This window comes from Carassius auratus, chromosome 36 (assembly GCF_003368295.1).
Source record: "Carassius auratus strain Wakin chromosome 36, ASM336829v1, whole genome shotgun sequence".
Lineage (NCBI taxonomy): Eukaryota > Metazoa > Chordata > Actinopteri > Cypriniformes > Cyprinidae > Carassius > Carassius auratus.
Genome location: NC_039278.1, coordinates 2,340,312 through 2,367,561, shown reverse-complemented (window position 1 = coordinate 2,367,561; position 27,250 = coordinate 2,340,312). Strand labels below are relative to the sequence as shown.

At 34.2% G+C, this 27,250-nt stretch overlaps 4 protein-coding genes across 6 annotated transcripts; 1 reads left to right on the top strand and 3 right to left on the bottom strand.

Moving 5' to 3' along the window:
- Window positions 1–54: 54 nt before the first annotated feature.
- On the bottom strand, window positions 55–3,661 carry rpf1 (ribosome production factor 1 homolog). Its single transcript, XM_026220765.1, has 9 exons — window positions 3,365–3,661; window positions 2,996–3,052; window positions 1,829–1,909; window positions 1,642–1,737; window positions 1,367–1,520; window positions 1,146–1,228; window positions 857–1,038; window positions 420–546; window positions 55–296 (listed from the first exon to the last, which is right to left on the bottom strand). Exons 1-9 carry the CDS (start codon window positions 3,608–3,610, stop codon window positions 255–257), a joined length of 1,068 nt encoding a protein of 355 aa, XP_026076550.1. The 5' UTR covers window positions 3,611–3,661; the 3' UTR covers window positions 55–254.
- Window positions 3,662–8,896: 5,235 nt separating this feature from the next.
- Window positions 8,897–11,725, top strand: uox (urate oxidase). 2 transcript variants are annotated; one of them, XM_026220761.1, is made up of 8 exons: window positions 8,897–9,055; window positions 9,165–9,377; window positions 9,570–9,686; window positions 10,399–10,477; window positions 10,579–10,765; window positions 10,861–10,984; window positions 11,191–11,274; window positions 11,602–11,725. In XM_026220761.1, exons 1-8 carry the CDS (start codon window positions 9,035–9,037, stop codon window positions 11,674–11,676), a joined length of 900 nt encoding a protein of 299 aa, XP_026076546.1. In that variant the 5' UTR covers window positions 8,897–9,034; the 3' UTR covers window positions 11,677–11,725. The 2 variants fall into 2 exon arrangements, with proteins under 2 accessions (XP_026076546.1, XP_026076545.1); XM_026220760.1 differs by having other exon boundaries at window positions 10,396–10,477.
- A 447-nt stretch (window positions 11,726–12,172) lies between these two features.
- Window positions 12,173–15,815, bottom strand: LOC113054949 (sterile alpha motif domain-containing protein 13). 2 transcript variants are annotated; one of them, XM_026220762.1, is made up of 5 exons: window positions 15,682–15,815; window positions 14,303–14,461; window positions 14,046–14,088; window positions 13,518–13,629; window positions 12,173–13,213 (listed from the first exon to the last, which is right to left on the bottom strand). In XM_026220762.1, exons 3-5 carry the CDS (start codon window positions 14,081–14,083, stop codon window positions 13,070–13,072), a joined length of 294 nt encoding a protein of 97 aa, XP_026076547.1. In that variant the 5' UTR covers window positions 14,084–14,088; window positions 14,303–14,461; window positions 15,682–15,815; the 3' UTR covers window positions 12,173–13,069. The 2 variants fall into 2 exon arrangements, with proteins under 2 accessions (XP_026076547.1, XP_026076549.1); XM_026220764.1 differs by having other exon boundaries at window positions 14,046–14,085.
- Window positions 15,816–16,655: 840 nt separating this feature from the next.
- LOC113054947 (cAMP-dependent protein kinase catalytic subunit alpha) lies at window positions 16,656–24,003 on the bottom strand. Its single transcript, XM_026220759.1, has 10 exons — window positions 23,706–24,003; window positions 22,141–22,202; window positions 21,923–22,051; window positions 20,194–20,292; window positions 19,936–20,018; window positions 19,711–19,837; window positions 19,501–19,596; window positions 19,301–19,423; window positions 17,607–17,771; window positions 16,656–17,508 (listed from the first exon to the last, which is right to left on the bottom strand). Exons 1-10 carry the CDS (start codon window positions 23,881–23,883, stop codon window positions 17,383–17,385), a joined length of 1,188 nt encoding a protein of 395 aa, XP_026076544.1. The 5' UTR covers window positions 23,884–24,003; the 3' UTR covers window positions 16,656–17,382.
- Window positions 24,004–27,250: the final 3,247 nt, after the last annotated feature.

The following is a 27,250-nucleotide window of genomic DNA, read 5'->3' as shown; positions in this document are numbered from 1 at the left end:
AATTTGCCTCTTCCTCCCATGTCTTCAATCAAATATGGGAAAAAAAGGCATTGATACATTTACTTGATTTATTTGTCATGCTTTAAGACACATCAAGTCTCTTTGTGTCCAGCCTGGTTATAATATTCTTACGAACAAATTCTTATGAAGAAAATATGATACAGTAAAGACAAAGCTTGCATTTCTACAACTCTTTCGTTCCATAACAAAAGATTTTTAGATATTCATGAAAAGTCCTGTTTTCATTCTGTCCCTCAAAGATGGAATTTTCTTCTGCTGGAGTCCATCTCATGGCGCTGAAACATTTAAGGTAGCAGTTAATCATATGTGATGGATACATAATATAAATTACTGACAAATGACAGCACGTTTAAACAAGCAATGTTGCTCATAAGTGAGATTGTAGATTTAGAACGGACCTTGTGAACCCACTCGTATTCGCCAAACTTTGAGTCAAAGGTTCCTTTCTGTAACGAGCGAAGTTTAAGAGTGAAGCGAGGTCCTAGTTCCTGTATGCCCACTTTCTTTTCATTCTTGAAGATGTACCTGTAAGATATACAAAAGTTTATTCAGTCATGTAGAAATGGAAGTTCCTAATTTGTATATAATTTTTATCCAGTTAAAATGTAACAATGCAACATATAAGGACTCTAAAAGCAGTGTCAGACTTTTGAACCTTAATTGATATTCTGAACATGTCTCTACTTTTATTACAATACTTACTAGAATCTACAGTGGTTTATAGATGAAAAGAAATTTGATCACAAAGGGTATCTTAAATTTAGCTCACCAACAAATCTTGCACGTATCTAAGCTTTCATAATTACAAAGCCCTTTTAAATGATAGAATATTTACCTGTGAAACCTGAAAAAAATGAAGTCCCTCTGATTGTGAAATGTGGCGACCTGACGGCCCACAAACTGTGGATCATGAGGAAACAGAGCAGCAAACATCCGGCCGATGGAGTGACCCAGTCTAGTCGTGAAGTTATTAAGGATGACTTCTGGGACGTGCTCCGTTGGGTCCTTACCTCTTCTCTAGTGAGGAAAAACAGCAATTAGGTTTCCATCAAAATTTACTGCATGACTAATTTCATTAAATTACAATTCAGTAACTTAAAAAAAAAAAACAATAATTGACTAACCTTCATTTCCTTGCGAAGTCGAACACTACTGACTTTGAAGTGTGCAGTTGGGCCATCAGGAAGGTGACAGAGAACCAAACCATCTGTGATACTTTAAGTGAGGGAAAATTCTTCATGTAGCATTCGGTGGCTGCTTCTCATGATCTCATTAAGCCGACGATACAACAGAATTTCACAGATCTAAACATGTGGTTACATACTGAAGCCTGAGTAAAGGATACTTGGCACTTTTCTGTCCTCATTGATCACCATTAGATAAGTGAAACCTCTAGATATACACTGTGGAATGACTCTCTTCAGCGCCAGACCTCTTCTGTAGTACACATGCGCATGTGGGATCATGGTTGCCAGCTGCTCACAAAACCTCACGGTCCTCTGAAAACAGGCAGACATGAACCAATAAAAACTATTTTAAATAAAAACTAACATATCTGAAAGAAACACATATTCTAAAATGCTCATTTATAAGGAGAGCGAATTAGAAAACTGAACTCACTCCTCTGGGCCTGTCCGAAGTGGTGATGAGAACTTTGGGATTTGTGAGCCGATTGAAGTAAGCAGAGAACTCGTCCGTTCCTTCATCAAAAGCCACCTGGATTTCAAACATATTAGTTCCAGGTTAGGTTCAAAGGTGTAAATGAGGTCTGAAGCAGTCAGCAGTTGGAATAGGGTTCACAAATCACCTCCTCATCCTCTGGGTTGACTGTAGTTTCATCATATACTCTCTGGTTTTCTATTGTCTTGGGAACTTCTTTTGGTGGAGCCTGTAAAAGAGAAAATGTGTGGGAACACCAATAAAGAAAACAAGGCAACCAAATTAAAATGGACTGACAAATTTCTCTAGCATCAAACTGTTTAATTTGCCACAAATGCAATTAAGATGGGCAATTATAATGATACACCGGTAGAAATGTGAGTATTGTTTTGACCAAAGTAATGCTTTTAACCCAAGCTGTGAACAAGTCCATAGTCTGAGCTGAATGTGACAAGACAAAAATAACATTTATAGCAAAAATATAATGCTCCATTTAATAAATCATTCAAAAACTTACTTTTCAGATTAGTCTGATGAATACTGAATGAAACCTTTAGAGTGCTAACTGAAGCAACATCTGACTTTTTTTTTAATCACTTACATTTTTAGACCATATAGGCAGACCATAATATTATTACAAGATTTCACTTTAATTGACCATCTCTAACTGCAAAGAAATAGCTTTTGCAGAGAAATTGTGATATAAATTTACTTGATTACATAAAGTGAATTATATCATAATTTACTCCCGTTCATTATGAGTTTCTTGTTTCTGAATACAAAATATATTTTGAAGTGAATAACCAAACAGTTGCTATTCCCTTATTGACTTCAGTAGTATGGAATAAAAAAAGTACTATGGAAATTAAAATGCAAGCTCTGTTAATGCAATGCATTATTTTTTTCCTTCAGTTAGTGCAGTTGTTTTTTTTTACATTTGTCTTTATTTTCCTTCCATACAAACCTGTCTGTGTTTATTTCTTCTGCCGAAGATATTTTGAAGGATATGAACAGTTTCTGGCCCTTAATGGCTTGTATATTCAGAACTTGCATTTTTAGAAGTTGACATTTAACACAGTTGTTTATTTAAGCTTAAGTTAGTGCAATTCAACATGTGTTTTTTTGTTTTGTTTAAAATACATTTGTTATTATTTTTCTTTCATATGTTTTTGGAAACTTCTAGGTTTGGAAGGTTGAGCGAATTAATACATTTAAATTTCGGGTGAAGGGATCCCTTTAATGTAGTTCACTGATTATCAAGTTTTATGAGAGCTAGTCTGATTACAGATGCTGTGAAACAGTCCACCAAACATACCTGATCTCCAAGAGCTTTTCTCTCTTTTTTCTTTTTCTTTTTGAGTTCCAATTTTTGCTGAAAAACATAAACGACAACTTGACAATATGTTACAGAGTTGGGGTTTTGATGATTTAAGGCTGTGTCCCAAACCTTAGCGAGCCACGGTACATTCCTAAAAGGTGTTTTAAACCATTACTCAGTGAACCAATTCACTTACAAGTTATTTTTTTGGTCATCAAATGCTCGTTTGGCTATTTGATCATCATTGTCCTGTCTTGTGCTGCCCAGACTGATGTCTATCCTGGCAGCTCGCTAGGTTTTGAAACACAGCCAAATGATGCGATCGTGACAGCTGCAATAAGTGTGTATGTGTTAATGAGATGTCACCTTTCTTTTCTCCTCCTTGAGTTTGAGGAACATCGCATGTCTGCGCTGCTTGTTCTTGATCTCAGACACGCTGAATGTGGGAGGAAAACAAGCTCCCGACTCTGGTTTATTTTCTGTCACTTCAATCTCCGCCTGTTCAATCTCCTGCTTCGGAGCTTTGTCGGCTTTTATCTTTTGCTTTAGTTTCTTTGTTTTCCCCTTTTTCTTGGAAACACTTTCCGAAGGTGCTAACTTGGTAGAATCCATTTTCTGCTTCTGTCTGAATTCACGTGTGTGAGAAACTACTTCCGGTTGAACTGGAAGTTCTTGCGAGTTAGTGTTGTTTAGCGTCCTCTAGCGGAGAGTCTAATAAATCACTAAATAAACAAACAAACAAATAAACAATTAAATATATAGCTCCGATACTATAGTGATGGTGATGAGAGCCTTTCTTCTTGGTGTCATAATCTATAACCCCCCCCCCCCCAGTAGTAAATCGCCAACGTCACATTGAATGAAAATAATATATTGTAAAGCATACTTTTTTTTTTTTTTTTAACAGTGTAGCCTAAGTAAGTCAATGGTCATCAAAACTGTTTGGTTGGCAACATTATTCAAATTACTGTCTTTTGTGTTTCATAACATATACAGGTTGGGAAATGACACGTCTGAAAGGTTTGAAACAAATAAAACAATGTTAGATCTTGTTTTATTATAATAATAATAATAATAATAATAATAATTTTATTTATTTTACTGTTTTTCTTACATACAACAATGTTGTATGGATGACCACTACAATCACCAACCTAGTTAAATTTACCATTCTGTTGTTTTTCTGTTAAGTTTATCAACTTTTATAAATGCATCTGGGTTCATTATAAAACTGGTATAACCAGGGTTTTCAACCAGGGGTTAAAAACCCCTGTCATATATTAATGCATGCTCCAAAGTCCGGAGCTAGTTCAGTGTACTGAATCTATTTTTCCAGCAGTGTTTATTCCTGGCCATGGCCTGATGGAAAGCTTTATATATGATCAGCCTGGCCACTGTCTCTGTTCAAGTCCCCAGACATGTCCATTGGTCTTTGAATGCGTATGAATGCACTTAGAATGATCCTCATAGCTTTTGAACATCTGAGGTTCAAACTTTGTCAATGTTCATCACATGCCTGATGTGCCTGGTGCAGCCATGATTCCACTCCCCAATGCTTGAGCCACCCAACCAGTGTAAATATCTGTAGAGAACATTCAGCATGGAATAAGACTCTGTATTATGTTAAAGGAATAGTTTACCTGAAACGGTTTAACCAAAAATTAACCAAAAATTATTTAGCCATTATTTAGTCACTTTTAACATTTGTGGAACACAAAAAGCACACAATTTTGAAGTCTGTCTCTTATCTATTGCAATTACAATGAATAAGGACTGAAAAGGATGGCATAATTGTTTTCTATGAGCAGTCCATACTTTGCTACTTTCCAAGACTTCTGAAGCAGACACTACTTTGGAAAAGAAACAATCAATATCAATCATATCAATAAAATGATTAAGATTTAAACTGTTGCTAGTTTGTGTGTGTGAGAGAGAAACAGAGAGATATGAAAAAAAAAAAAAAATCCCAGTCCTTATGCATTGCTTTTGCATGGAAAAAACATGCACAGCGATTTCTAGTTTTGTGTTTCAACACAAGGGAAATCAAATGTGATTGTTCATTTGGGGGCTTCACGATACGCTGTATGTTAAAACACACAATGATGATGGAAAATGTCTCTAAAGTCTTTAATCCAACACACAGAAGATCCAACAAACAGGATCCCAAAACACAACATTATCAGAGACAAGACAGTGAAAACTAGAACTGAAAATACAGGAACTCAAATAGACTGACAAAACAAGGATAATTAACTGAACAGAATGATACAATCAACACAAAGACGAACACGCAAAAAGGAAAACCATGTGCATGTGGTTGTTACTGGGTGATAGTTAACAAATTATGACAGAATGATTTGTCATTAATTACAAGACCACCAATTATAGAAAATTTTATTCATTTTTTTTTAAGGTTAAGTTTTAGTTAAGTTAGTGTAGTTTTGCTGGTTCTGTTTACAATGTCTACTAGACCTCAAAATGTCATTCCTTTGTAACATGTTTAGTAAGGAATACTGTATGTTTACTGTGGTTAGCTTTACAGTATTTATAATTAACAGCTTTTTTTACATGCAAAAATCTTGCAATGTGCAAATATTTCTGTTAAATTAATCAGTATACCATGATGTGAATAGTGAGGTATAATTAAATAGTATATTATTACAACATTACGTAATATATTGTCTATACTGTGTTGTGTGTTTTAAAGGATAGTTCAGATTATACAATAGCCATTCAAAAATATGTTAAATACGTAAATCCCTAGAAAACATGTAGGGGTTGACATTGAGTCTTGCACGGTTGCATGCTAGTTACATAATCAATGTAAATAGTTGCTTAAGCATGGTGTTGTACTTTGGCATAATGCAATGTCAGTAAACTGCTATGTAGGACCAGCAGTCTGAATATAAAGAGTTTTTAAACTTGAGGGCTCTCAACATACAAACAGTTGTGTGATTTGGCAAAACTGTTTCAGCTTCTGCAGACTCCTTCTGTTTTTAATGTCTCCCCATCTCTTCTCCCGTGTCTTACCGTCACAAATTTGTGCCATGACTGCAACATCTGGATGAAATGCCATAGGGACAGATCAGTTATACATGCGTGGATTAAGATATGTTATTTACCTGCCATGCTGTTAAAAGAGAGGTATACGTACTATTTCAGGCAGTGAACAATAAATCATACAATGTTTTAAATCAGACATACCCTATACAATAAGTATTTCATGTGCTCACATATTTGGGGAAACTGTGTATAGCTGTATGTAATACAGTGCAGTTTCTGGTTATAGTGTTTTACTGTAGATGGGGAAACTGAAATTTCTCTCTGGAAATGAGGGAAAATGTGGAACACTGTGTGTGAGGCAAAATCCCTGAGGCTGATCAAATATCAACACTCCTGCAGAAATCATACACGACAATAGAGTTACTCATGAATCCACATGCAGTTACAGTAATTACAGTATTTGAAAATTTACTTTCATCAGAGAACATAACTGTGGACCACTCAGCAGCAGTCCAGTCCTTTTTGAAGCGAGACGCTTCTAAAGCTGTCTGTCGTTCAAGTGTGTCTTGACACAAGGAATGCGACAGCTGAAACCCATGTCTTGCATACGTCTGTGCGTAGTGGTTCTTGAAGCACTGACTCCAGCTGCAGTCCACTCTTTGTGAATCTCCCCCACATTTTTGAATGGGTTTTGTTTCACAATCTTCTCCAGGGTACGGTTATCCCTATTGCTTGTACACTTTTTTTCTGTCACATCTTTTCCTTCCCTTCGTCTCTCTATTAATGTGCTTGGACACTGAGCTCTGTGAACAGCCAGCCTCTTTTTGCAATGACCTTTTGTGTCTTGCCCTCCCTGTGCAAGGTATCAATGGTCATCTTTTGGACAACTGTCTTGTCAGCAGTCTTCCCCATGATTGTGTAGAATACAGAACTAGACTGAGAGACCATTTAAAGGCCTTTGCAGGTGTTAGAGTTAATTAGCTGATTAGAGTGTGTCACCAGATGTCTTCAATATCAAACCTTTTCACAATATTCTAATTTTCTGAGATACTGAATTTGGAATTTTCCTTAGTTGTCAGTTATAAACATGAAATTTAAAAAAAAATTAACATTTGGAATATATCATTCTGTGTCTAATGAATAAATATAATATACAAGTTTCACTTTTTGAATGGAATTAGTGAAATAAATCAACTTTTTGATGATATTTTAATTATATGACCAGCACCTGTATATCTGGAGTAAAGCTGTATCAATGTTGTGCCTAAAGCTCTTTTACTGCTGTTGACTGTATGTTTACTCATCTGAAAATCCATGATGGATGGATCCAGATACATGTTATCCAGTCCACTTCCTTTAACTTCCATCTTGTACATGGGAAGCTTGTAAATACTGAACCTTTTAAAAGCGTTACAATATAAAACATTGAATAATATGATGTGCATCACAGTTCACAGTGCATAGTAGCTATAAAAACATTGTCAACAACAACTGTCAAACAAAAACTAATCCTAAACTTGAGAGCAAAGATTTTAAGCTACCAGTCAACCGGTTGACTATCCTTGTTTAAGGATAGGATACAGGATATTGCTGCCTCTGAGAAACTGATAAAAAACAAGATACACTCCCACAGTTGAAACAACATTAAACATGGATTACACACACACACACACACACACGCACACACACACACACATATATATATATATATATATATATATATATATATATATATATATATATATATATATAAGAAAGAAAGAGAGAGAGAGAGAGAGAGAGAGAGAGAGATGCTTTATCTTGTATTTCATATCTCGTAAAGTATATAAGAAAGAGGATGTCTGTCTTATGACCGGCATAAAGCAGCTGTAGTCTACAGTGACAGAGAAGCAGTCTGAATATAGCAGGGACTGGGGAGACTGGGAAAATGACCCCCCTCCCCAAATCTGTAAATTAATGTCTGAAAATAAAGTATGACTGATGTTTTTACAGCCTACTGTACCCCATTACCAGGGTGAGTTTTAACAGTAGATGGGCAGGGCTGTAACACCATATTATAGTTTATTTTGTGCATTAATAAAAATTATATACAGCAAGTTTATTATTTATAAATAAACTCTGTAAAGTCTAACATATGAAATAATAGTCTTAAATTTCAGATATTTTTTCAGTGACCATTTTAACAAAATCGAATATATTTAATCTATATTAAATGTAATAAACAAAATCAAATATAAAATCTTTATAATTTGCTTCTGGCACAGAAATATTAGTTTTCACTCTATATCACTATGATTATATTTTAATATAAACACAATATATTCAGGCTCTCTTGGTTTATATATGATACTCTTTGTTCCTCCATCTTTCTCCCGGCCAACGTATCCAATCTTGATAGTTTTCCTAAACATGTACAAATCAAGCTTGTGGAAAGATTATTAACAAAATTAAACAAGATAACCTGCTGATCTAGATTGTTCTTGTTTGTAATTGAATGTTAATTAATAGAAATCATTAATTTGAAGAACAACCAACTCCTGGAACACCGAAGCAACACCCAGTGATGTCTTTGAAATTTACAGCCAAAATCTCATGGAGATTTCCAGTTCCTAAAATACTCTGTTGACATACAGTACCGTAGCTATTACCAGCTCAGGCCTTATTTTCTCTTGTTCCTTGAAAAAAAAAAAAAAAAAAATTCTTTAGACCTTTGGTTGATGTAGAGTTGAGGGGTGGTGAAGGGAGGCCAGTGGGCCAGATGAAATGTTGGGTCATGGATGCAGTGGTGAAGGACGTTACTGTGGTCACAGTGTAAATAGAACAGGTCAGAGGAAAAGAAGCGAGAGGTGGCTTTTTTCGGAAGGCTTTCAGCAAATCAAAATCTCTGATTATGGAGGTGGGGCAGATCATTGATCATTTAGACCCAAAACATCAAAACTAGTACATTACACCACCTCCTCAGCAAAACCATTTTGGTCCCTCCAAAACCTCCTCCAACTACTGGTGCAGTCAGCAGTAGCTCCAGTTATAGTCATGGCCACTACCTCAAATCAGGTAAAGAAATTCACTTTTCATTCATACTCTATAGTGTATACTGGCATGTGTCGTGCCAGCCTTTAAAAATGCATTTAAACTGCAGTATTTAATAACATGTCTCATGTAGAATGTGGAGTTTGTGAAAACAGGCTATGGGAAGAATATGGTTAAAGTTCTTCACATCCGCCGTGAAGGGATTCATCACCATATTACTGAGCTGATCGCAGATGTTCAGTTAACCCTGAAGACACTCAAAGACTACTTGACAGGAGACAACTCTGATATCATCCCCACTGACACCATCAAAAACACTGTCCAAGCTCTTGCCAAACTAAAAGGAGTAGGCCCTTTTTTCATTTAGTTTAGCCCCTGCAACTTACTTGTTTTAGCTAAATGACTAGTGTACAAATTATTCTATAAACTAGTTATCAAATCAACTTAAGTCATCTTGCAATTAAACAATTTTGTTTTGTTATTTCAAGCCATGTCTGTATGACTTATTTCAAAGCACAGAATATTTCTTGTTTTGCAGATTAAGACCATTGAGGGCTTTGCACTGGATATCTGTGAACATTTCCTCACAGCGTTCAATCATGTCACAAGAGTGAGGGTCAACATTGATGAAGTTCCCTGGAAAAGACTGGAAAAGGTGTTGTGTTACCGCTAAAGCAGACTATATCGTGACTCCCAAAAAAGTATGTAGACATTTGTAGTTATATTAAGTCATTCAGCAAATTCTTATGAAAACTACTAAGGTATGAGGAACATCACATTTCATTTACAGTATAATACAAAAACCAATAGATCTTATGGTACTGCAAGCTAACCAAGGCTATAAAAGTTCCTAAAAGCTTATTATTACTAGTATGAAAGAGCTTTTAAAAATAATTGTCTAGCTTTATCACCAGGAGTTCTGTGTTTACAAAGTTAAAAGTGACATCACTTCTGAATTGCAAGAGGAGATACAGTCTGAGAAAGTGAGGTTGTCAAGTGTATCATCTGTGTAGTAGTGTTGGGAAAAGCTGTTTACTTTCATTATTGGGGTGAGTGAAGAGGTCTATATCAAGAAGAGTAAGGGACCAATGACTGAACCCTGAGGCACCCCAAGGGTTAGCTGATATGACTTTGGACATTTACTGGTTGTTTTTGCCAGGACTAGTCAACTTAAACCTAAATGGATCTGACTTCATACAGCCACTTAAAATCACCTTGACACCTGTCATTTCAAGATCAGTGAAACAAATAATCAAACAAGTTAGCATCGATTTATTTGCAGATGCAAATTTGTTATTAGCTAGCATTGTATATAACTGATTAACATGTTTTTAATGCCCAAAATATTATTGACACGTGTTTAGCAGAATGGAGTTGAGCACACACATGCTTTCATCCATTGTCCTGAGGCCTGGCACTTCTGTGAGGTCGAGCAACATTTGAGTAGTGAGTACAAATGAGATTCTGAACTAGTGATGATGGTCTGAAAGTATTAAGGGGAAAGTATATTCTTACTTTATTTCAGCGAATATATGTATCTTTCTCAGTGACTCCAGTGGTTCACAGTGGGATAAAAGATATGAAGGTACTGAAGACTACTCAGTCTGGATTTGAAGGATTCCTGCGAGACCGTTTCACCACTCTGACAGATGCAAAGGACAGATTCTTCTGCACTTCTGTTTATGCAAGATGGCGCTACAACACACATGTGAATGTGGCATTTGATGCTGCATGGTAAATGCAAAACGTTTAGACATTTCATAGCACATGATAACCGTTAAATGTTGTACTGTATATTACACCTAAGTGTAATGATAATTTCCATTTAGGAAAACTGTTAAGGACACCATCATTCAGAAGTTTGCAGGACCCTACGATCGTGGGGAATACTCTCCATCTGTTCAGAAAACTCTGTATGAAACACAAGTTTTGGTACTTGACAGAATTCCACAGGTAAATCAAACTGATTTCTGTTTTTTTTGGTGCTTTTGTTAGATGTTTTTGCTAAAGTAAGCATCACTATTGCTCATACTTAAGAGATATTAGTCTATTTAAGTGGTTTATTGCATTATTTTGTTACTCATTTACAAGTAAATGTACTTTAAAAGCAATTGTAAAAAGAAAATTACACGCGTCTTGTCATTCCTTGAATCCCGTAGGTTGAAGAAATTGAGATAATTATGCCAAATCAGCATTATTTCATCATTGACATGACAAAAATTGGACTTTCAAACAAGGATGAGGTGAGTGACCAAAATCCATTGGAAAATTTTGGGGGAAAAAAGTCAGTAAGAGGTTATCAGTTCAGATCGGTCTGAATATACTAATGTATTGACACAGGACAAAGTCTAGAGTTTTCAGGCTCTTTGACAAAATCAGGAATTTTGAGACTGCTACTCTTAAAATTATTTTATTGCCAAACTCCTACAAACCACACACACACACAGGAGCAAGTTATCCCAACTTAGAGATGATAAAGTAATGATGTTTCTTTGTTTGTATTTATATTTATATTATATTTATATTTTAGAAACCACAAGTCACATTAAGTTGCTGTGCTTTTGTTTCAGGTTTATCTTCCCCTTGATAATCCATCAGGAAACATCTCAGGCACTATACGCAGAAAACCAAGAGCCAAAATGTAAAGAAAGACAACATTCACAATCCTCATACAAATAAACTCTATAAAAGCAATCTCAAGTTAGACGCTAACATGATTATCTACCTAAAACATTCAACAAACTAGATTTTTTAAATTAGAAACTTTTTTTTTGTAATCACACAAGTAAAACAATTAAAAAAACATTCGCATCATGGATGAATATATAAATAAATATAGTGCAACAATATGTAGGTGTTTTTCTTTATAACTTCTTTGTTTGAATCCGTTTGTATTAGGTTTTATATTTGAGATTTCAGAGTTTGAACATTGTTTTCCCTGATGTGTTTTTTTATAACCAATATTGTCAGATTTGTAAAGATTTCAGTTTTAGTTTGAGTTGAAAGGTGTTTACAGCAGTGGTTTTGGAGTCACCACAACAATTAGAATCATCATAATCATTAAAAAACAATTATCTTCATTTTCACCTCACTATAATAAGGAATTAAGTTTAAGAAAAAAAAAAGGAGAACAAACAGATAAACATGCATGCAATGTATCTGGGATTTAATTGTTTTAGGATTTTGACTGATTATTACATATTGAGATATTATTCAAATACACGTATGTACAAAAGGAAGGAAGTCACACAGTACTGTAATGAACACCAGGAAGTGTATTTTTTTCAGCAATCTGAAAAAGCACCATTTATTGCAGTCTACACTCACTTTAGTTTCATCTTTTAAAACACCCTGTATCACAAACTGCTGTAGATTTACAGTGTTCACCAATTCATCAGGAATCACATTGTTAGTTACAAAATAAATAAACTGAATTCATAGCAGCACAAATCATTGTCATTCTGACAGGATTCCTGCAAACAAACCCTTAATATGTTGAGCCTTTAATCGCTGTAAACCACAGCACAGTATTAAATTTAATCATTTTCAGACATTTAATCATTTGTGCTGTTACTTTATCTCAGCTAACTTTTTATCTTTTAAAAACCAAAAGAGAAAAAAAAAAAAAACACACACCAACAAACCAATAAAAATCGAAACTGGCTGTAACCTCCCTCTCTCTTCTGTTCAAACGTACTTCATGCGTTACTCAGAAACATCTTCAAGAATAGTGTTTCAGTTTTAGTTCAAGCCACTTTTCATTTTATGTCACAATCACATTATTAAACCAAGCATTTAATCATAAAAGCAATAATGACTTACGTACAAGTACACAAAGTGAAGATAAAATCTGAATGAACATGTTAAACGTAGGTAAACTAAAAACAGTAAATATGCCTGTACAGCAGAATGAGACCTTAAAAGCAATAAATTCACCAAGTTTATTCATTAAGATGGATAAAATGCATTAGCTCTGCCTGCAGTTACCCTGCACCCCTTGCTGTGATTGTCTTCCATGCATCCATGTGACTGCAGCAGCTATGAGACGTTACTTTTTAAGTGCTGGGTTTGGAGAGGCTTGACGTGATACTCATAGATCTTCAGTGCAGGACCCAGTTTTATTGACAGTCCGGTCAGAACGTCATTTCGAGTCATTAATAAAAGGGATTTGCCATCGATTTCCTGCCGGGGAAAGTTTACCAAAAAAGACACAGGAGATAAATGATAAGATTTTATTATTTATTAATAACATCATTGTCTTGCTGAACAATTACTATCAAATTCCTATATTTTATATATATATACAGCTGACTGAGAGATTAGTGACTGAGCATTTAGTTAAGTTAAAAAAGTGCAGGGAAATTGAGTTTAATATTCCAGATCTAAAGTATATCATACATAATAAAGTTTGGTTGGTTTGAAGAAATATTTACAAAAAAAGAAAAAAAGTGCAGCAAATAAGATTTAGTAATCAACAAATCCCTACCTGATCCTGGAAAGCGTTAGCTTGCTCTTCAAATCCTGTAGCTTTAAAATAATTGACCACATCCGCTACGGCCCAGTGGGCTGGATCAGAAAGCTGCCCATTCTCCACAGAACTGTAAGAGAGAGAAAAGATTTCACTGATGCATTAGCATGATTTAACCAAATACTGTATGTCTGTATGTGCGGATTCCTTTGACAACAGTTGCCATACAAACAGTTATTTTCAGTCTTGTTGCCATGGCTCTTGTGGAGCATATTTATTTAAATGTGATTATTATTATTTTTTTTCAAGAATTGTTTTATTATTATTAAAATTTATGATTTCTAAAAATTGTTGATGAAAATGCTATTTCTGGCCTTGTGATGAAATGGGTGTACTAGTTTTGATGAGTACAGTCAAAATCAATTAAAAAGTACAGTTACAAAATAAAATTAAGACGACAAGCCATTACTAAACGTTTCTCACTCAAATGTAATTGTTAAAGACTTGGACACAACCTGAACCCAACGTTACTGTATATACACCTACCTTTTGGTGTCCACTGAACCATTTTCCTTGGTTTCCATGACTACTGGGTTAAATAATAATAATAAAACAGTTTAATACATTCAGTTTTGTAGATTTTAAGAACTACAACAGAATGGCAGATGCATTATCAAAATTCAATAAACAGTTTCATGTTTAAGTAAATATGAAATAATTTATTGAGGTGCATAACAGAAGCTCTGCTTTCATGTGGACACTAATAATCGTATTAATCTGATTGGCTCTGATCTATTGCTCACCTGTTTGTGAGAGAGGTGAGACTGCTCTATTCCATCAGATGCGTTGAGTTGTGTCCTGCTCATTCCCTCTCATCAGTCTCCTGCTGTGCAAAGCTGCCCCATCTTCCATAAATGTACACAAGTTTCTGAATAAATCTCAGTGTACTTAGAGAATTGGTTCTGCAAAATAATAAAAGTTCTGAGCAAACAAGAAGATGATCAAGCATGTATGCACTGATAGTTCATTAAGTAGTAAGAAAAACATGTTAAACATACAAAACTGTGAAATATATTGTAAACTCTTAAAGGATAAGTTCACCCAAAAATGTAAATTATGTAATTAATAACTCACCCGTGAGACCTCCGTTCATTTTCAGAACACAGTTTAAGATATTTTAGATTTAGTCCGAGAGCTCTCAGTCGAGAGCATCGAAAAATACATTTCTGCCCAAAAATAAAAAAAAATACGACTTTATTCAGCACTGTCACGAAGAGAAGAGAAGACAAGCTGAATAAAGTCATAATTGTTTTTTTTTTTTGGACCAAAATGTATTTTCGATGCTTCAACAAATTCTAACTGACCCTCTGATGTCACATGGACTACTTTTATGATGGTTTTCTTCCCTTTCTGGACATGACCAGTATACCGCACACACAGATTCAATGGAGAGCTTTCTGACTAAATATAAAATATCTTAAACTGTGTTCCAAAGATGAACGGAGGTCTCACGGGTTTGGAAAGACATGAGGGTGAGTTATCAATGACATAATTTACATTTTTGGGTGAACTTATCCTTTAAGGTTATCTGTCAAAAATAAAACATATTATTAACAAATAAAATATATTAATATCACTAATATAAATATTAATATCATCACAATCTTGATATAAACAGCTTTTAACTTTGTAAAACAGCTTGAGAAAATATCTCAATTATGAGAAAAAAAAACAAAAAACATTTGTGCTGGTTTGACAGGTTCAGTGTTTATGAAGAGAAACACGATGAACAAAATGACAGTCATCATTTTTAAACCAGAAAATAGATTTTTAATTGTAAGTAAAGAATTTATTAATTTATTTTAAATTAAGTATCCTTGATTTCTAATAATTGAAAAATGCCGTATGAAATATATTTATAAGAAGACCGAATGTATCTGTAACTGCTTCACTGAAACTCAATTCTGACAGGTAAAACAGAAGTATCGGATCATCAAAATATCCATTTAATATATTACAAGTGTTTTCATGATGAAATTCGACAGTGTGATGATTAATAAAGCAGATGATAAACTCATTAGCTAGCTAGCTTCCATTAACTCAACATTTATGACATTTGCCGTCTTTCTGAGAAAACAAAACGACAATTTCCAATTATTTGGATGAAAAGCTTTTATCTTACCAATTTAACAGATGTTTTATGTAGATGGTTCGAATGTTATTGACTCTCGATCATTGGAGCAATATTACGCTTTTTTTCCCCAAGCACAATCCGACAAATGCAGGCGCGGGGCTTCATGGGTAATGTAGTCTCAAACGACGGGAAATGTAGTTGTTCAAAATCTTGTTGCAGTCACTTCAACAATGAATAGCAATTAAGACCAGTTTTAATTACATCAAGAGAAAATAAATAATGCAAAAAGGTAATTCAGCTTCTTGACAAGGAATTAACATACATTTATTGCAACGGACAGTAAGACAGAAAGTATTTTTGCTTTGTTATTTCTTGTTTCTGTTGATGAGTGACGGTAGTGACCTATTTCTTCAGATGAGTAATATATATATATATATATATATATATATATATATATATATATATATATATATATATATATATATATATATATATATATATATATAATGAGTAATATATAGTAATATATATGAGTAATATATATATATGTAATATATATTACAATGCCCATTTAAATTTCCAATATATAATGAGTAAATTCACAATATAGCTTATTTTAAAACCAAAATAATTATCATAGAGAAATAAAATAATTCTGTCAGACTATACCGACATTTTGATTAAAAAATAAATAAACATATATATAATATATATATATATAAAATATATTATATATATATATATATATATATATATATATATATATATATATATATATATATATATATATTATTTGCTATTCATTGTTAATGATAAGAAACAAAAAATAAACAAAAAACTGTAAATGAATGAATGAATACATAAATAAAAAAACATAATTTGTTTGTTGTTATAACAGGCTTTTAACACCAACTAAAAAGCATTAACATTCTACTTATAATATTAAAACATCTTTCACAGTTATGCTCACAATACTCACAGACAAGCAGAGGTGACAAAAGGCATTGGACATTATAAAGCAATGTAAGTCATTTTCTTTTATTCAGTGTCAAAATAATTTGTCCCACAATTGGACATCATAATACAGCAGAAATAAATCTTTTTTCTTAAAAAGTATTCACATGGTCCGTATAAAAACACATATGACTGTAGAAGGTGCACAAATCAAAAGCATATTTTCATTTTCAATATCTGTACAGTTCAAGACTTTAGATGAAGTATCAGAATCATATATGATTGATCTGTATAACCACTGTTTAAGGATATATTTAATGATTTATCTTTTTTAAATACTTTCTTTACATTTTGATATTTCTGAACAACCAAAAGCTTTCTTCAGCGCACAAACAGATATCGTGCATACACACTTAAACATAATGTGGAATTGAGCTTTTCTCATGTATTAATACTGAACATACAGTATGCAGCACATTTCTTTAATGTGTAACAGACTTGAGTGAAAATAAAAGTTAAATGCAGAAAAAATAGGCTTTTTTTTTTCGTTTTATAAATTAATTAACATCTAAAAGTTGAACACAAGTAAAAAAAAAATCTCAAATTTAAACATAAATGTTTCCAAACAGAAGACTATGTGATCTTTTTTTAATGCAGACTAAACTTCACTGATAAAGGCACCTGTGAATTTCCAAATCTCCTAAAGTCTCTTTGCATGAAACAATGTTGCAAGAAATTGTGATGTTCTTTGAAGGTGCATAACAAGACAAAATAAATAAAGCCTTTACAGAGACCCTAAAACTCTAAGAACTCCTTTGTAAATTTCTCTGTGACAGATAACCGGATGTCTTCCTCGTCGTACTCATCAAAGTTACTTGTGTCTCCAGGTCCTCTGCACTTTGGTATGATGGGAGCATTAATCTGTAAAATCATTGAAAAAATAAGCCAGCTCACAAAAGCATAGTTCTTAAGAACCAGTAAAAATAAGTGAAACTTAAGTAAAAAACAAAAGGCCACACCTTCTTCTCAAAGATTGCAATCCAGTCTGTTGTAGCGAACCATCTGTGGTTTTTTATGTCGCTGACTCCATTTTTCAAATTGCCAAAGCGTTTTGTGAGGTCCACCTGCAGCAGATTGCGCAGAAGATCCTTCAGGTCTGAACTAAAGTGTGAAGGGAATCTCACCTGTGAAAATGAAATATTCTCATCTGTTGGGTTTTAAAGGTGAGGCACAGTATACACAAAACAAAATTACCAAAAAAAAAACAACAACTACTATATTTATGATTTGCTTCAAACTTTACATTTTGATTAAATATTCATCACAACATAGCATTCAAACTAAGTAAAAATGTATTTAAAGACTGAAGAAAGTGCACTGCACCTGCACTGAAGAAAGTGTGTTGGATTTACATTATTTATACATGTACATCAGTTGCACATTTGTTCACATGACTTCCAAATCATTGAATTAAGTTATTTTGAACTGAACATATTAAGTAGTCTTATGTGTAATATTATGTGGCAAAACTGTTTTGTTACTTCACTGAATTATTAGATTGTACTATTTAACAGCTAATTAACAAGTAACTAACAAACTGTTAACAAACATTAGCACATATTAGCATAATAAATGGAAATTCTATAAATATCCATCCTCTGCCTATAAGCAAAAGCTCCACTCTTCATCAGTGGTAACCTGGTGTTACTGAAATGGTTCAAAGTCCCAACATTGTTTGGTTGCAGGTTCGAGTCTCAGTGCCAGCAGGAGTTGTAGGTGGGGGGTGAGTAAATGAACAGTGCTCTTTTCCACCTCAGTACCCATGGCTGAAGTGCCCTTGAACAAGGCACTGAACCCCATAATACTTCCCGGGCACTGAAACAAACAGCTGCCTACTGCTCTGGGTGTGTGTTCACAGTGTGTTCCTTACACACTGCTGTGTGTGTGCACTTCGATGGGTTAAAAGCAGAGCACCAATTTCGGGTATGGTTTACCATACTCGGCAAATGTCACAAACACACACAAAAAAACTTAAACATAAACAAGTCTCCCCATTTTCACTTTTTTCTTAAAACACACACACGCACACTCGTACATGCACACACACACACATAAAACACACGCGCACACACGCATAACACATGCATGTGCACGCACACACACACACACAAACACAAATGTTGAAACAAATATGTGCATATTTCTCTCCTGATTCAGATGAGATTACTTTTTCCCTGAAAAGCAATATTATGGATAGAGGTCTTTATAGCTACAAAGAAACAGTTTTAAACATTTTAATGATGGATTTGTTTATCACAAACTGGAGTCGTGTGTGGACGTCAGCTGTTTGGACTCTCATTCTGACGGCACCCATTCACTGCCAATGAACCATTGGTGAGCAAGTGATGCAATGCAAAAAAGTCTGTTTTCAAAGAAAAATACTGTCCTGAGGGTGAATACATTTTCTGCAAATTATATAATTTTGGGGTAAACTTGTTTTTCATTCAGGTCCCACAACATATAATGTCATGAAATTCTTCTTATTTGACCTGTTCTGATAACCTAATTTTATACGGATGGAGCAAAATAATTTGTGTAGAAATAAATGGTTAAAGAAATAGAGTTAGAGTATAGTTATGCAGTAGGGCCAACACCAAGAGGAAATTTTACTGGCATTTATGGTACTGTAATAAATGATTGAAGTTCTTCTGACCTTGCCAGATACAATCTTCTCATAGATCTGAATAGGCTGGTCAGCGAAGAAAGGTGGATATCCAGCAGCCATTTCATAGATCAGAACACCCAACGCCCACCAGTCAACAGCTTTGTTGTAGCCCTAACAAAGAAAAAGAGAAAACATTGAGGATATCTTGAACTTCTAGAGGAGTAAGAACTACTGCTGTGTTTTCTTACCTTGCTGAGAATGATCTCTGGTGCCAGGTACTCTGGTGTACCGCACAATGTCCAAGTTCTGCCTTTGACTCGTTTGGCAAAGCCAAAGTCTGTTACCTAAATCATGTTCAAATATAGGAGTTATAAATACAGTAAAAGCTCATTAAAATATAAATTACATGACCAAAGTGCAGGTAACATTTAATCAGAGCTATTAATTGACAGGCACACCTGGATGTATCCCTGATGATCGATGAGCAAGTTTTCAGGTTTAAGGTCTCTGTAGATGAGGTCTAGAGCATGAAGATACTCGAAGGTCAGAATAATCTGAGCAGCATAGAACCGTGCATTCTGCTCACTATGAGGAAAAAACATCCTTATTTCATTTATTATAGAAAAAGACAGGTAAAGGCACATAATAAAGAAATTGTATTAGCTAGTTTTTAAGCTGCTTGCCTGAACTTTCCAATCCGTCTCAGATGTGAGAACATCTCACCACCTTGGATATATTCCATGACCATGTATAAATTTGAATGATCCTGTTATGGTTATTAAAAAATAAAATCATCACCATGCTATGTAACATAATCAGTTCTTGTTTTTCATGTATTAAAGCAGATTTCTTTCAGTAGCTTTAATCCTGACAATGATGCAACATCCTAGAACCACACACTCCAACATTATATTTATCTACAAATGAAATTGAATGTGTACCTTAAAAGCAAACGCCAGCTTCACAAGGAAAGGAAATGACACTGCTTGTAATATTTTCTTCTCGTTTAATGTGTGTTCTATCTGTTTAAGCTTCACCACCTGAAAAATCATCAAAAGCAGGAGGAAATATGGAATAAAAAAGTAACCAAAACAAACTGCACATTTCAAATACTGAACTAAATATATTATTTTTTAACATGCATTCAAAATGCATATCTTATGTATAGAGCAGTGCAAATATGTAATCTGTGTGTGTGTGAATCCTCTTTTATAAAACTGAAAATCTTTTGTTTCAAAAGATATGTAATCATTTTATAGATTCTCATTACATACATTTACAGTATTTTGGTAAAATAAAACAACATTACAGCTAACTTTTTAATGAATGATCATCTTAGGAAATTGTTATAACGAATATATGTTTTGGTTTCATAAGTTATGTCACTTAGCAGTGACAGTCAGGAAGTTTCAGTTTCCTTCCTGGTCTGTAAATATATTTGTACATTATGACACATGAAACAATGCCCAGATCAACCAGACTCAACTGAAACTGTGACAATTAACCTGCTTTTGAAAGTTGTGAAATTTCAAAATGATAATCAGGTTCAGTGTTTGAAAATATAAGAAATTTACATTTTATAAAAAAAAAAAAAAATGTATTCTGTACCCCCAAATGAAAAAGCAAATGATGTTTATTCTATGTTTTGTTTGTACATTATTAGTGTTTTGATTTAGGTGTTTACTGTAAATGAGTGCAACTTTCTATAATTTGCATAGCAAATGTATTTGTGGAAAGCATGCAATAAATAAAACACTAACATTACGTAAAAAATAAAGTTAGGCCATTTAGTTTGAGAAACTTAAAATAATACACAGCAAGAGCTGTCACAATTAATGATTCAATTCAATTTTTAATGATTCAACTCTTTAGAAATTCTTTATTGGTTCAAGTTTGTGTCACTAACTGTAAAAATTAAGCAAACTTAGTTTAGTGGAAAGGTCTAGTTATTGCATCAGCAATGTGGAATTGCTCAGTGAAGTTTATTGAGCTTAATGACTAACTTTTAATGAAGTTTAAAAGTACAAAGCATTAATAATTATAGTAATTCTATGATAATAGGGAAGTTCACACCACATGCTATTACATTGATGACAAGGAGGAACAACTTTTTTTCCCACCGATGAAAGAGCTTTAGCCTTTAAAGCAGTAGACAATAAAAAAAACAGTGGCTAACAAACTCGCTCATAATAAACAGAATATAAACGGGTCTAAAATCACTTGCTTTTGGGTTTAATGAACTTATATTAGCTTATTGTGTTCTCTGAAATAACAGAATGGTGAGTTTTTCCGATAAGTTGAGTAAACTAACTAACTATATTTATTTATTTATTTTGACAGTGAAGCACTAAATAAATAAAAGTAATTTTTCTTTCAAAGTAATATACATTCAGCATCTACAAGAAAAACATATGATTCTCATTAAGAGACACCAGGACTGTGTTAAAGGATGGTATGTCTCATAGAAAGTACTCTCTCTCTCTCTCTCTCTCTCTCTCACACACACACACACGCACGCACGCACGCACGCACGCACGCACGCACGCACACACACACACACACACACACACACACACACACACACACACACACACACACACACACACACACACACACACACACAAAACAATTGCTGGGTGCTAAAGAAGGATATACAGCAGTCATACTCACTTTTTCTTTGTCCAGAATCTTCATAGCATAGTATTGTCCTGACTGTCTGTGCTTGACTAGCATTACTCTTCCAAAAGATCCAGTGCCAAGAGTTTTCAATCGGTCAAATTCATCTAGACACGATTTGTTCTGCAGAACCGAAGCCAGAAGTCAACAATTATTTCTGCTTAAAACAACTGTATCTGACGTTCATGTTTATTGCAGCAAAGCTCCCATACCTCTGGCTGAAAGTCCCATTTTCTCAAGAAATCCTCTTTGGCTTGTGCAAAGAATTCTTTCACTAATTAAAGAGACCATTAACACAATTAACATGATCAGTTAGTTCAATGCATGATTTCTTTATTAATTCCTTTATTTGAAACAGAACATAATCTTTAACCATTTTCAACATATATTCATTTTAATCTAATTAAATTTGTCACACAGCTCATTACAGTAAATGCATTAAAGTTGGTCTATATGAATCATTCTGTTAGCATCCCCTGGGATTTCAAGTTCTGAGCATGGGAATTAGATTGAAAGAAATTAAAATGTTATTTTATGTTTTTGAACAAGATTAAAAAGGGGCAATTTTAAATGTCAAGTGCAGGCATTCTTCTTTATATTTATAAGACCAAATGTTAGGCATACTAAAACATGAAAATGTATGCAAATATAAAAAAGTGTGTTCTTTAGTGAAGTGAAAGATATCAAGTTGCAGGTAGGTAATTATTAAAATGCATTTCCAAAATGGGAAACCACTGTGCAAACAGTGAAACTGTGAAACTTTTTTTTTAAATGTGAAAAAAAAAAAAGATTATGTTATAAAATGTGGGTGATTTCTGCTTGTTTGAGGTCTTGCCATTTAATTTAGGCAGCAACAGAGATGCTGTTAGTGACTAATCAACTAATTTGTCTTTTAATCTGGTTGCTCAGTCAAAGCCAGACATAAAATGCAAATTAAAAGGACAACACTGCCATCTTTTGATCTTATTTAATGTAGAACTACACAACCATCTGACCATTAGCCACACATCAGCAATTACTTACTTTTGGATTTATCTTGATTTTACAGAGACTCCTGAAATTACGTTAAAATGCACACACGTTTTAACTATGTGATACTCGTGCTGATCAATACAGCAGTATCTTCTGACATTTATTAAGAAATAACTAAATAAAAAGTAGCAGATTGAGAAAAGACAATATTGCACTACAAAAATTGAGTATCACTCCACTTTACAGCAAACATTGTAATAACTTTAAATAGACATTACTTTTTGTCTTAATGAGGTTTACCTGAAATGAACAAGAGATCTGAATTACATATGCTTGTCAGAGGATATATTATTAGTAAGATTTGGTTACGTTTACATTTTACAGATATTATCAGGTCTGCCATTAACTAGAAGGAAAGACCATACTTTATGTATAGGAAACTTGATGTTGTAAAACTAACAGGTTTAGTGTGCTTTAAGTTTTGCTGGCTGCGAAAAGCAAACTGACCTCTTCCTGTTGAAACCACAAAAAGTCTGAAAACACTCAAAGAGTACAGAAATATACTGAATGCACTTAATAAAGGCTAACACATTTTACTCTGCACTCTTCAGTTAATTAAAATAAAAACTTCCTACATCATATCCTTTAATCTAGAGGTTGTGAAAATGCATCAGAGACCTTCTACAGTATATGAAATGAGTTTATTTAGATCAAGAGTCAATCATTTTAGGAAAACAGGCCTTTTGTGCATTTAATATAAATAATGAAATATTAATAAATATTATGCTTAAAGGCTTTGACTTACTTGTTGCATCCCAAAGAATGGCATACTCTGACACATGTGGCCCCTCATTCTCTAGTCCTTTCTCCTGGTTCCCTTTTCGATATTTGCAAAAAAATTTGCTAGCTAATGTGTCCAGCTTCTGAAGGGCAGAGTTAGTGCCTGATGACTGCCCAACGTTTGGATCTTTTGTCTGGGCCATAACAAGCACAGCTCACACTGGAGGAAACCCTCAACTGTTGATAACCACAAATGTTCTTCAACTATAGTCTCTGTAGCAGAGAAGTAAAAGTCATTTCCTGTTTGAGAGGCTTGGATTAACAAGCAAGTTTTTGTCTTACCACCAGCTAGTTATACTTCCTGTTAGAATATGTTAATGAAGAAGTAAAAACATCAGGCCTTTGCTCAACACCCAAAACAGTGGAGCAAAACAAAAAGACACTTTGATGTTTCAAAGGCCATCACAGGGAGAATGTACTGATTGTGACTGCGAGATAACTTGTGAACACTACCTTGCAGGACTGTTTTACTCATTCTCTTACATTATTACAAAGTTACATGTTGAGAACATGATGAGATGTACAGTCTTAACTTTTTAATAAAAATTTAATAAAAAATATTATTTTTATTATATGTTTGTTTTTTATTATTATTATTATTTAAATAAAATGACTTATTGTAATGAGTTAAAATATAAAATCAAATGTGTCTGGCTATTTCATTTCTGTTATGTCACTATGCGCTATAAAACCATTTAACATTAATAGGTTACAAGTATTACTCAGTCCTGTCTAATGCAATTGTTAATTTTGTGCTTTTTTTTTCAGCATGCAAATAAATACCCGTGTTGTCAGTGCTTTCCTTGGCATATGAATTTACTATCACTTACTCCAGAGAACAATTTGTAGCCTAATAATATACAAACTAATAATATACACTGAACAAAATTATAATTGCAACACTTTTGTTTTTGCCCCCATTTATCATGAGCTGAACACAAAGATCTAAGACTTTTTCTATGTAAACAAAAGGCCTGTTTCTCTCAAATATTTTTCACAAATCTGTCAAATTCTGTGTTAGTGAGCACTTCTCCTTTGCTGTGATAATCCGTCCACCTCGCAGGTGTAGCATATCAAGATGCTGATTAGACAACATGATTATTGCACAGGTGTGCCTTGCTGGCCACAATAAAAGGCCACTTGTGGAGTTTTATCACACAGCACAATGCCACAGATGTCGCAAGTTTTGAGGGAGTGTGCAATTGGCATGCTGACCACCAGAGCTGTTGCCTGTGAACTGAGTGTTCATTTCTCTACCATAAGCCGTCTTCAAAGGCATTTCAGATAATTTTGCAGTACATCCAACTGGCCTCACCACACCATCTAGTAACACACCAGCCCAGGACCTCCACATCCAGCATCTTCACCTTCAAGACCAGAGGTCTAAGACCAACCAACTCCAGTTACTGCAACAATCGCTTTGCATAACCAAAGAATTTCTTCACAAACTGTCAGAAGCCGTCTCAGGGAAGCTCATCTGCATGCTCATCGTCCTCATCAGGGTCTCGACCTGACTCCAGTTCATCGTCATAACCGACTTGATTGCAAATGCTCACATTAGATGGCATCTGGCTTTTTGGAGAGGTGTTCTCTTCACAGATGAATCCTGGTTTTCACTGTACAGGGCAGATGGCAGACAGTATGTATGGTATCGTTGTCAGTAAGTGGTTTGCTGATGTCAATGCTGTAGATCAAGTGGCCCATGGTGGCGGTGGGGTTATGGTATGGGCAGGCATATGTTATGGACAACGAACACAGGTGCATTTTATTGATGGCATTTTGAGTGACGAGATCCTGAGGCCCATTGTTGTGCCATTGTGCCAATGTATAAAATTCCACAAACAGGCCTTTTGTGTACATAGAAGAAATCTTTGATCTTTGAGTTCAGCTCATGAAAAATGGGGGCAAAAACAAAAATCTTCCTTTTAACATTTTATTCAGTGTAAATGAGAGGGCCGTAATGTGTTAGTGTGTGGCGCCATCAAGTGGAGAACAAACATGTGATGAAACAGAAATTCTTAGTACTGTATGTTAGCAAATCATCTATCTTTTCTATTGGCCAGCTTATTTTCAAATTCACTTTACTAAATCGTATCTTTTAAACAGTGATGTTACGACAAATTGCTACGACAAATTCACACTACCATTGCATCATTATTTGTAAAAAAAAAAAATAAAAAAAAAAAAATAATAATAATATATATATATAGGCCTATATATATATATATTTTTTTTTACATGCATTTCTAAAATAGATTGCGGCTGTATTTTATGTAGGCCAATAATATGAACTTTATCTTTTAGTTGGGATCTATACACATGCTTGAAATTGGGTTTTAAATAGGTTTCAGTGTTAGGTTCATACAATAACATCGAAAAAGTCGAAAATATTACTTATTACTTTAGAAATAGGAAATATTTAATATTTATTAGTTGCCTCTGAATAAGATCTCGGATGCAAACATTGGTTTGTCGCTAATGAGTCCTTGCGCTCCAGAAGACTCCAAGTATTTAAAAGTGGGTAATTATGGCCACTAAACATTTTTTGGTAATTATTGTCACTCACCACATGCCTCTTAATCTACTATTTAGAAATAAAGAGTAAATTTTATAGATTCGATAGGAAATACCAATTGACAAATTGTGGTTTAATTACATAATGTTATTAGTAGCCTACTGTGCAGTCCATGCGCCCCTATTGGCGCAATGGATCGGTCCATCTTCATTGTACACTTGCTGTAACTGGACAACACACAGAGTAGACTGAGGGATTTTATTAAAAGTTACTGACATGTTAAAAATAAATAATATACATTACAGCCAAATATAAATAAATAGATAATAATAATAATAATAATAATAATAATAATAATGTTACTTACATACAATTATTCAATGGCTTGGGCTCAGTGGCTATAAATCAGGATGTATTGATGTCAGGATGCAGTGCATGTCTCAAAGCATCCCCATCAGCTTTTTTAAATTAATGATTATTTGTTACATTAATAATATGCACCACAACCTAAGCATTATATATAAGTTTTCGCTGTGTAGTTGAAGATCTTCATAAATCCTGGCTATGCATCAGCAGTGTTTTATTAGCATCTGGGCCTCCTTGCATTAGGAGATCTTGCAGAGAATTCAGAGGCAAATGAAACACATGATAGCACGAAGTCCTGTTTTTAACTGTGAGTTATTATGAAGACAGGAAAAGGAGAATTAAAGGAGGAAAGCAGGTGTTTGGATGCTGATCTGGACTAAAGCATTCTCATTGAAAACAGCCTACACAAAGGCCAGCACTTCTATAACACATAGTAGTGATCATGAATTAACAGGAGCCCATGAGCCAGATCAGCAAAAACCAAGACCAGGATGTATCTATGTATTTGTACATTTATCCAACCCATGCCTCATGATCTATCCTTCTTAGGAGTAGATTTATATAATATGTGGGTGTCATGAGTTTTGTGCTGACCACAGATCAGTGATTCAAATAGATTACATCACTGA